Source organism: Hordeum vulgare, chromosome 3H (assembly GCF_904849725.1).
Source record: "Hordeum vulgare subsp. vulgare chromosome 3H, MorexV3_pseudomolecules_assembly, whole genome shotgun sequence".
NCBI lineage: Eukaryota > Viridiplantae > Streptophyta > Magnoliopsida > Poales > Poaceae > Hordeum > Hordeum vulgare.
The window spans coordinates 395,492,616-395,503,699 of NC_058520.1; the positions used below are offsets into that span (position 1 = coordinate 395,492,616).

Consider the following 11,084-nt stretch of genomic DNA (forward strand, 5'->3'; position numbering starts at 1 on the left):
AGCGGGCAGATCGTGGGGCCCGAGTGAGTGAAGGCGTGGATGCATACCCTAGCGCTGACTTGGGTTAGGGTATAAAGCCGTTGTAATGGGTGTGGTGACGAGTTTGTTGCTCGGGAAAAAACCGTTATCATGGCGGCGTTTGTGCGTCAGGAAAAACCACCGTGTCAAGTGTTACGTTCCTCCTCTCCCATTGTGTGTGCGACAAGCGCGGTGCTCCGGTGGGTCCATTTTTGGCGCCAACAAAGGTGTTATATGCACAAAACTCCTAGTTAAACGCTGTACATTCCCATGAGAATCAAACGGAGCTATCAGCTTGGTGTACATCGCTAGTGGGTTTATCTCTTTCCCTCCATTGGCAATGTATATCTCTGGCAACGCATAGGGCATCCGACGATGCTCCGAGGAGCCCTCTCTGCGAGAATCCGACGGTGTAGAGGCCGTTTCGCCCTTTCCAGCCGTCAGGGAAAGGGGTTTTGGGCGTGCCTTCTCTTGTGAAAACATCACCTCCATCCTGCAAATTAGGAGCGATCAGCCATGGAGTATATATATCAGACTAAACAGGGAAAAGGAGCGCATACGGTTACAGGAGCTTGCGCTAGTGAACTTATTAATAGGGTAAAATCTAGGTATGTTAGACTCTACCACCAAGTTTGATGCCGTCTTGACTATATGGAGTAGTAGTTTGGATAACCTTATGTCGTTCCATACTAGTAGTGGTAGTACCCGAAATAGAGTTATGGATTAGATGGCCATATTGAGCAACCCACAAGTATGGATCGGGCCGACGCAAGCGTATATCCAAAATCTCGAGTCCAGCATCCACGCCGGCGGGCGCCCATGCCCACGCCCACGCCCACGGTGAGTCATCACTGACTCGATCACTTGGCGCGAGAGAGGCGGACACTTCGGGAGAAAGGGACGCAGGCGAGGGCACGAGCTGCCTCTGCCCGTCCCCGATACATCGATACACCACAAGGGAAATGGCCCAACAGGGGAACGGGGAGGAGCCGAGCAGGGCAAGATGATGGTATGACGCGTGCTACTGTGCTATTACTGTTGCGCTAAGCTGTGCAGACCAAAAACGAACAAGGGAGTCCTTTTTGGGGTCGGATTGTTTACCTTGAGCCAGGACGGCACGTTGCTCCTGTAGCCCGTCGCCAGTATTATTGCGTCGAACTGCTCCTCCTCCTTGCCGTCCGCGAGCCTGGCCCCTCGCCTCGTCACCTCCTTCACTGCTCCTACCACCTGGTTACCACATGAGCTCAGCGCATACACAAATCGGCAGAGAAACGTAAAGGCGTGCATGTGCACTGCTCTCTGCTCTGGTGGTGTGGTGTGGTGTAGCGACACACAAGAAATGGAGACCCTTTCCTTTCATTCAAAGGCCTGGCAGCGACCCGCTGGGCACGCACGGCGCACGTTTCGACGACACTCTTAATAATTAATCAAGGGAAAGAACAAGGCTAGTCCGCTGGCGGCCGGGGCTAACCTTAATTTTGCCTGATTTGATGTGGTCTAGAGTCCCGACGTCCAGCACAGGGGTTCTGCCGGTGAGGTTCTTCAGCTCGATGGGCCCCGTCTTGGGCCGTCTAAGCCCCAGCTGGCTCGTGTTGCCCAGTGTCAAGCGCGCCGCCGCCAGGATGAACCGATCCACCAGCTGGACCGGCAGCCATTTGAGCAGAGCCATGGCAATGCCAAATGTCGACACACCCAGCATCTCCTTTGGCAGCACATGGACCTGTACAGAAAAATAACAATGGCCGTGCCTACTTAGTCTCAGCGATGGAGATGAAACGAGCATAAATACTTGAAGCAAAAGGGAAGGGAAACATGCTTGTCATGAAAGATAGCAGCAAGTAAGGTGCTCGCGTGACAAACAGAAAACAGGCACCGATGGGGAAATGCCCAAGAAAGAGGAGAGTCGAGATAATTGTACTACCAACTTTGAGTAAAAAAAAGGAAACAAACGAAAGGCAGCAAGAAGGACGGATCCTAACAGCACAATCTCAGCTGTATATATATATATATATATATATATATATATATATATAGCAAGAGGAGCTCATTGTGATTGTGGTATTACCGTGCTCCGCACCACCATGGAGGGCTTAGCGCCATGCCGGCACAAATCCAAGCTCACCTCCATGCCGGAGTTCCCGCACCCCACCACCAGCACCTTCTCCCCGGCGAACTCCTCGCCGCACTTGTAGTCGCACGTATGCAGGACGCGCCCGGCGAACTGCCGCATGCCGGGAAAGTCCGGGACGTGCGGCTCGGCGTTCTCGCCCGTGGCCACGACGAGCCACCTGGTCATGAGCACCTCGCCGCCCGCCAGGCGCACCGCCCAGGCGCCCACGGACGCGTCGAACGCGGCCTCCTCGACGCTGGCGCCGAAGCGGGGAGCCACGCCGGCCGCGGCGGCGTACGCCTCCATGTAGGCCACGAACTGGTCCTTGCAGGGGTAGGTCGGGTACTCCGCCGGGAACGGGAGGAGCGGCAGCTCGCAGAAGTGCTTGGGCAGGTGGAGCGCCAGCCGGTCATACATGCGGTGGCGCCACGTGAAGGCCAGCGAGTCGGACCTCTCGAGCACCGTGGCCGGCACGCCGCGAGCTGCAAGGCAAGCGGCCGCTGCGAGCCCCGACGGGCCTGCGCCGACGATGAGGGCGCCGGAGACCCACGTCGCGCGGCCTTCTTCTTCTTGCTCCTTGTCCATGGCACTGGCTGCTTCGATCGGCCCTGGACCTGGACCTGGAGCCTCTCTGCTTGCTTGCTTGCGTGGGTGTGTGTTTTTACTGTGAAGTGGAGCTGTATTTTACTGTGGAAGGGGTTTTTATAGGGGTTTTGGTGAGGGCTCGTACGCTTCATCGGCAGGAGCTTGGAGACTCTCTAGCCGCCTACCAGCTTGGAAGCTCGTAGCAATTCCTCTGTTTAAAAGCCCTTGAACCCGAGGGAACTCGTGGGTTTTTCTTTCGTGCGCAAAAGGGAAAAAATGGAACTTGAAGACTTGAAGGTGTCTGTCACTTGACGATATCATGGACCGTCCGTCGTAGAGGGCGTACGTGGTCCACGCTACCCTTGGTAGATGTAGGTGGGAATTACCGGGTCTTTGTCCTTGGTTGTAGACTTGGCTTGTCCTCTGTTAATAACGTGAGACCGCTCTGATCGATCGGAACCCAACAATCCAGAGATCATGGGCAACAGTGACCTTTGATGGGAGCTTGGGAGCATCCTGCTTTCCAGGAACTGGAGCAGTGCATGATTATATAGCACTCTATAGAAATATGAAATGGGAGTATCTAATTTTCGGTGGATGCACGCACTAGTTTGGACAGCGAGAGGACTAAATGTGATGTGCATATGACGAGTGATTCCAGCCGGGCACACCCAAAGCAGCTCAGGGTGTTCCAGCGGTTTCAACACGGAGAGCATTTGCTTCCTCCCTGTGCATGTGGTTCTAGGTGAAGGATGTATGAATCAATGACGTTGGAGAGGATTAATTACGAGTCCAATGGCCAAAGGGCAGTCGATGGTGTAGGTTGAAGGACTGGTGGTACAAGTCAACTCGGAGTGATCGAGTTCAAAATGACGGGCGAGGAATCGCCTACAAGCTACAGTTGCCATAAGTCAGGCTCGCGGCAAATATTTATTAGCAAGCCCCGCTGCTCGCCTGCTCGTCATATCTTGCTGCTCCGCCTACGACGACGACGATGTTGACGAACGAAACATGGAAAACATATATTTTTCCACAAACACCCAAGATGCATAGCAACGAAAAGGAAGAATATGTCTATGTATCCTTGTAGATTGTTAAAAGGAAGCGTATATTACACGGTTGATGTAGTCGTACGACGATCCCAATGACGATCCAGCACCGAACGGACGACATCCCCGCGTTCAATACACGTACGGTTCGATGACGTCTCCTCTTTTTTATGCATCAAGCAAGGAAGTAGAAGTAGATGGGATCACGACCAGGATGCCGACATGGTGGTGGCGCAGGTCTCGACAAGGCTTCGGTAAGCACTACTGAAAAACGGATCTACGGAGAAACGTGGTAACGGAAGGGAGAGGGCTGCCGTCAGGTCATGGGATTGTTGTGTGCAACCCTCCTCTCTCCTCTACTATATATAGGAGGCAAGGGACAGGGGTGGGGCGCAGCCCTTAGCCCGTCCTTCAAGGAGGGTCGGCGGCTAGGGAGGAGTGCTCCCTCCACAAAGAAGGGAGGAGGGTCAAGCATTCAGTAAACCCCATATGCAGTTCCATTTGTTCAAACTGTGTTACTTGCCCGAGATTCGATCATCGGTATCTCCATACCTAGTTCAATCTTGTTACCGACAAGTCTCTTTACTCGTTCTATAATACAAGATCCCGTGACTAATTCCTTACTCACATTGCTTGCAAGCTTCTTATGATGTTGTATTATCGAGAGGGCACACAGATGCCTCTTCATCACACAGAGTGACTATTAGAATTAAGGGGCTTGACCCATCTACAAAATTCTGAAATCTCAGATGAGCCCATGAGTAAAATGGCAAGTGGTGGTGTGGTCGTGCCAAAGTTTAGTCCCGTGCCGCTAGTTGAGGAAGAGTTGGACCTCTTTATATAGTGAGTTCTCCCCACCACTCTAAGTGTGTGTTTAAAAGAGAAAGGAGAAGACCACACGCGCGCTGCTCGCCTCACCGGGCGTTGAGTGGCGTGGCGTGGCATACATGCGACATGCGCATGAATGGTCCGTTGAATTCCGGTCTGTTGACTTGTGGGGGCACGGCTTCCTTTTGCCGTTTTATTCACCATGGGTCGTCTACCGTCCAAGTCAGACGGTGCTACTAATCGTCGTCTTCATCGCCATCAACAAAAGATCATCGCCCATATCATCATCAACACAGTTGCTCTTGCTGCAACTAACGAACAGTACGTTACTTGTAATCTGTTAATGTTCCTCGTTGTAGTTGCTACTTCGTGCACGGTGATGATCTACATGTTCTGTTGCTCTTCTAGATTGCTAGAGTACTGCATGCTATTGTCTGTTTTGGTCATGAATTATTTATTGGAATTAATCATGAACTTGCCTGATCTTCCAACAATGCAAACACCTAATTGTAGGCAATTTCCTGAGTTAACTATGGCTGGATTTGCTGATGCACTCAGGCCGGATAAGTTTACTGGTATGCACTTCAAGAGGTGGGAAGTGAGATCCACGTTGTGGCTTACCGTTCTGAATGTTTTCCATGTTAGTTCTCACATGCCAGAGGGAGCTTCTGATGAAGACCAGAGAAAGTTTCAGGAAGCCAACACTATGTCCGTGGGATGCGTTTTGAGTGTTCTTGCTGACCGTCAGTGTGATGCGTACATGCACATACAAGATGGAAAGACACTGTGGGATGCACTGAAAGCTAAATTCGGTGCGACAGATGTAGGCAGTGAACTGTACATGATGTCGAATTTTTACGACTACAAGATGATGAATAACCGTTCTGTGGTTGAACAAGCTCATGAGATACACTGTATTGTGAAGGAACCAAAAATCCTTAATTGTGATCTACCCGATAAATTTGTGGTTGGTTGCATGATTGGAAAGTTGTATCCTTGATGGAAAAACTTCCCACTACTCTGAAACATAAGAGACAGGAGATATTAGTTCAAAATTTGATTGCATCTCTTGATGTTGAAGAGAAAGCTCTGGCTAAAGACACTACTTAGAAAGGGGTGAGGTTCAGCCTACTAGAGAGAAAGATCAAGCGTCTTAGGCCGGATCGTGGTGGAGAGTATTTTCCCAAATTATTTGATGAATTTTGTGAGGAACATGGTATCATTCCTGAGACGACGCCTCCCTATTCGCCCCAATCAAACTGGGTTGTCGAGAGAAAAAACCGCACGTTGACTCACTTGATGAATGCCATGTTAGACATTGCTGGTTTATCTAAGGCATGGTGGGGGGAGGCTTTGTTGACTGCATGTCATGTCGTGAATAGAGTTCCTAACAAAAATAAAGAGAAAACCCCTTATGAAGAATGGGTCAGGAGAAACCATCACTTTCTTATTTGCGCACTTGGGGATGTTTGGCAAAGGTCAATATTCCTATCCCTAAGAAATGCACACTTGGACCAAAGACACTAGATTGTGTCTTTTTGGGTTATGCTCAACGTATAATTGCTTATAGATTTTTAGTAGTTAAATATGAGGTTCCTCATATGCATGTAGATACTATAATGGAATCTCGTTATGCAACAGTTTTAGAGAATATATTTACTATGAAAGATATCATATCATTGCTAGATTTTCTTGTGAGATAAAACTCTGAATCTATTACATTTGATGATTATATTGAACAAACACCCGAGGAAGTTCAAGAGAAGGATAACGATGTAGCTCCTGTAAGAAGCAAGAGGCGGAGGGTTGCAAAATCCTTTGGTGATGATTTCATCGTATACCTTGTGGACGATACTCCCAAGTCTATAGAAGAGGCATATGCATCTCCGGATGTAGATGATTGGAAGGAAGCTATTCATAATGAGATGGACTCAGTTCTTTCCAATGGAACTTGGGAGTTAACTGAACGGCCTTATGGTTGTAAACCCGTGGGTTGTAAATGGGTGTTCAAAAAGAAGTTAAGGCCCGATGGTACAATTGATAAGTACAAGGTGCGACTTGTGGCCAAGGGCTACATTCAGAAAGAAGGCGAATATTACTTTGACACATATTCACCCGTTGCTAGAATAACCACCATTCAGGTGCTGCTTTCCCTGGCTGCCTCTTATAGTCTGATCATTCATCATGATGTAAATACAGCTTTCCTAAATGGAGAGTTGGATGAGGAAATTTATATGGATCAGCCTCATGGGTTTTTGGTAAAAGGAGAAGAGAGAAAGGTGTGCAAGTTGCTAAAATCTTTGTATGGTCTGACACAAGCACCTAAGCAATGGCATGAGAAGTTTGAAAGAACTCTGACTTCTGCGTGTTTTGTCATTAACGAGGCTGATAGGTGTGTCACCTATCACCATGGTGGAGGCAATAGTGTCATATTATGTTTGTATGTGGATGACATATTTGTCGGCATTCTGGGAATGGGGGTACCGAGGCCTGCCTACATGCGGCCCAGGGTTGGCCCACTTCATCAACACAAGATCGACTGGCACAACACCACACGGGACAAGGCCCTCGCGAGGAAGAGCGACATCAAGACCCGCAGGGGGCCTCCTCAGGACCCCTCCGGAGCGGTGGATATTTCAAGGCAAGGCCGGTCCTGAGGAGTCAAGTGTGACACCAGGGAAGGACACGCGAGTTGTAGATAGCAGGATGGGATAGTTTCCCCTTTAGTGCAAAGGAGGTGGAAGCGTACCAGGGCTCCAAAGGCATCATCCAAAGGTTTCCCATCCGGTGCAACAAGACCACGGCCGCCTGCCGACAGGACGGGCGTCATCCGTGCACCCACTTCTGTAGCGCTGGCAGTTACTTTGCACGCGAAGACCACCTGTAGGCAGGGGAGCATGTTCCCCTGTCCCCCTTTAAAATTGGCCGCTATGGGATCCTTCCCACCGAAGCTATGAGGGAAGGACCCGGGCCTCCACTATAAATAGATAGGGTAGGATACTTCGTAGGGGGGTCGATCAGTTCATCCTCACCCTTGTGGAACACACAAAGCCACCCCACCTCCGGAGGCTCAAGATCGCTATACTAGTTCATCCACCAAACCTCCACGAGAGGCAATCCACCAAAGCAGGAGTAGGGTTTTACGCTTCGAGCGGCCCAAACCTGGGTAAACTGTTGTGTTTTGTGTTTCCCTCACCATCGAGTGAGTCCTTCATCGTTTCCATCGAGTAGCGAGCTAGGCGAGGCGGAGCTAGGAGAGATCATCGTACACGCCCCTGTGTTCGAATCCTTAGGTTTTTGTGGAGCTCGAAATCTGACATTTGGCGTGTCAGGTAGGGGGCGTGTGAAGGTCTTCTCCTAGCTTCCTCCTTCCCACGCCGCCGCACCGATGGCCAGCGACCAACCAGCTTCTTTGAGCCTCGTCGAGCTGGTCTCCAACCGCCACATCACATCGGCTGGAAGCTCGCATGACGGCGTCGCGGTACCAGGCGGCTCATACCACGTCGTCAACATCCTTTCCACCGTTGCGGCCACCCATGCCACCCAGGCGCATGGTGGCTGGGCGGTGGCTCAAGCACCCGCAGCGCGCCGCATCAACTTGGGGGACCTGAGCGCACACGAGCATTGCGGATGGAAAGAGAGATACTCTGCCAACGACCGACACCAGGGGGCTTCGACGCCTGGGCAGACCACATCATGAAGCTAATCACCATCGCCCAGAAGACCATCCAACCCGGTGCGTCCTCAAGTCCACACGCATCGGGCGCTGGGGGCTCGCACCGCGTGCCATCCCCCAGCCCTGCAAGCTTCAGGGACCTACCCGCTTCGGGCGGGGCCAAGACAGACGCGCTTCGTGATGCCATCCTCCTTCTCCAGACCCCAGCGACTGGCCCCGAGGCGCACCACACCGACAACCACGAGGGACGCGAGGAGAACGACGGGACGACCGATGCACATGCTAGCACACATCACCAAGACCAAGTCGGCCCTCAACAATCCGGGGCGGCTAGACAGGAGCGCTCCCTCCGACGCAGCCAGCAGAGGGCGGAGGCGATGGCGCGAACGAACTACGACAACAGAGACATGACAGGACACCAAGGAGGGAGTCAGCACCGGGCGGCGCCGGGACCAGCCAACGGCAGCAACAGGAACAAGCAACTTCGGATGAAGGCCTTTCACAGGAAGAACTCCGAGCAATACGGTCAAGGAGACCCCCCTCCGCTACCAAGGGGGACCGCCACCGTCGCACTGATGACCGGACACGGGGGACGGTCGAGCGCCTACATGGAGTCGTACGTACCGGAGTATGCGGCGTCGCCTAACCCTCCTGACGAGGAAGAGCTTCAAGCGTCCCCCCGGGCGCCTATCCTCCTCACGAGTGAGGAACGTTTTGGGGGGCCTCCTTGAGCCGGGCCCAAGAGGCACGGGCAGGGAGGCGCCCTCCAGCCGCGGGGCGCGACGCCAGCCACCTTCCCCGCGGAAGAACTATGTAAAGCCAAACCCACAGGCCTCAGGAGGACGGTCGAATGGTGCGATGGGATGCAAGTGGCACGGATCACCTATGACGACCACGATGCACGCGCGGGCGTCGGGGGCCAGGCCTCAAGAGGCGCTCCTCAGACGCAAGGGAGCTATTCAAGGTAATTTATTTCCATTTCATCCACTTGGCGACCTAACACACTTCCTTGCTTGCATCTTTGGGCGATCTTCCTCCCTCGCTCGGGGGCTCCGGCCGGTGCGCGTCGCCCTGACGCGGGGGCTGGGAAGCCACGCAGCTCCCGAGGACCACGATCGATTGGATAAAATCAGAGTCGCTTGAGCGTCAAAGGGGGCTACTGAGCATGGTGCCACAGGAGCCTTACCGGTCACAAACCACCTGCCTCCCTTGATATCGTCCATGGACATTCGGTCGTTATCAGGGGTGGCAAGGCCTGACCCCGTGCCTACATCCATTAACTCGGTCCCATGCAACAGCGGTCAGGAAATGTGCGGGACCGGGTCCTAGCGACGCAGAGCCGCTTGAACCTCAAAAGGGGGCTCCTGAGCATCGCGCCTCAGGGGCCTTACCTGTCACATGGCCACCTGTCGTCCTCGGCAGCGTCCTCGGTTTCCGGTCATTGTGAGGGGTAGCAGGGCCTGACCCCGTAGCTACATCCGGTCCCTTGGTCCCACGCAACGGTGGTCGGGAAATGTGCGGGACTAGATCCTAGCATCGTAGAGCCTCTCGAACGTTAAAGGGGGCTCCTAAGCATCGCGCCTCAGGAGACTTACCGGTGACAATGCCACTTGACCACCCTGGTGCCGTCCGGGCTTGGTCGGTATCGGGGGATGTCGGGGCCTTGCCTCATGAGGCGCCTCACGACGGCAAGGAAATGTGCGCGACTGGGACGTGTCAACATAGAGCCATAAAAAGCCCTTAACTGGCCTCCAGGGAAGGAGCATGCAAGACCTGCATCAACCCGTTGCACCTCTGCATCGTCCTTCAATCCTTTTGGAACCAACTTCATCCCGTGATACTCTCATGTAGTAACGAGTCGAGGTTGTATACGCCCAGGCCCCCCTAAGAACGCGGAAGGGGTCCACCCCACGCCTAGTGGAAGACCTATGCTCCGCGCTGGGTTCAAATGGAGGAAATCAACATAGTCCACCAATGACTTCCCGAAGCTCAGGCCCCAATGCCTCGGGGGTAGGGACACTCACGAGATCAAAGCGTCCTCGCGACCTCCCATATACACCCCATCGTGAAACTCTCACGTAATAACAAGCCGAGGTTGTATACGCACAGGCCCCCCCGAGGACGCGGAAGGGGTCCACCCCACGCCTAGTGGAAGACCTATGCTCCTCGTTGGGTAGAAGACGAAGGCAATCAACATGGTCCGCCAATGACCATGCTCGCAGCTGGCAAGGAAACCCATATAGTCCTCCAATGACTATGCCAACCTTAATGCCAGACGCGGCGCTTGCTTGCTTTTCTTGGATTTCGAACTATCTTCTGCTGAGTTTAATCTCGCCAATTTCAAAAGTTGGTTTTTCCAATCTCAATGCCCGACATTTGAAAAACAAAAAGGGGGGAGGAACTTTCTCTGGCGTTTCTTATTTTACTGTCTTTGAAACCTCCCATCTAGAGGACATGTTTGGAGATAACCACTCAGCTCAGCTCCTAGGAGTCAGGGAGCATTAAAGCAAGGACTTGCCGCCTCAGGGGCAAATGTTTTTCAGTAGTCAACCCTCGCTCGGGGTCCAGACCGAAACTTGATACTACCCCAAAGAGTCTCGGGAGGCCTCAGGGCCCCCTGGGGCGATGACCAGAGAGAACGAAGTGTGGAATCGCTCGGGCGCCAGAAAGGGGGTTCCTGGGCACGCCTCAGGAGCCTTACCGACCGTAATGCCACCCGCCACTGTTGGCGCCGTCCGGGAGCCTCGGACGGCGCCAGAAGTGGCGGGGCCCCGCCCTATGAAGCGCGAGCCTAGCGTTGGTGGGGAGATGTGCGGGG

The 11,084-nt window shown here is 53.0% G+C and overlaps 1 protein-coding gene across 2 annotated transcripts; it reads right to left on the bottom strand.

The window, feature by feature from the left end:
* Nucleotides 1–251: 251 nt before the first annotated feature.
* LOC123440033 (indole-3-pyruvate monooxygenase YUCCA1-like) lies at nt 252–3,177 on the bottom strand. Of its 2 annotated transcripts, none has more exons than XM_045116630.1 (4): nt 2,141–3,177; nt 1,490–1,738; nt 1,120–1,245; nt 252–511 (listed from the first exon to the last, which is right to left on the bottom strand). In XM_045116630.1, exons 1-4 carry the CDS (start codon nt 2,711–2,713, stop codon nt 296–298), a joined length of 1,164 nt encoding a protein of 387 aa, XP_044972565.1. In that variant the 5' UTR covers nt 2,714–3,177; the 3' UTR covers nt 252–295. The 2 variants fall into 2 exon arrangements, with proteins under 2 accessions (XP_044972565.1, XP_044972564.1); XM_045116629.1 differs by having other exon boundaries at nt 2,084–3,171.
* Between the last annotated feature and the right edge of the window lie 7,907 nt (nt 3,178–11,084).

What these genes read in the sequence shown, in the direction of transcription:
- LOC123440033 (XM_045116629.1), bottom strand. Translation starts at nt 2,713, where the DNA reads ATGGACAAGGAGCAAGAAGAAGAAGGCCGCGCGACGTGGGTCTCCGGC. An exon ending in CCATGGTGGTGCGGAGCACG is followed by an intron (nt 1,739 to 2,083) that starts GTAATACCACAA and finishes TTTTCTGTACAG; the next exon opens with GTCCATGTGCTGCCAAAGGA. An exon ending in ACGTGCCGTCCTGGCTCAAG is followed by an intron (nt 512 to 1,119) that starts GTAAACAATCCG and finishes CCTAATTTGCAG; the next exon opens with GATGGAGGTGATGTTTTCAC.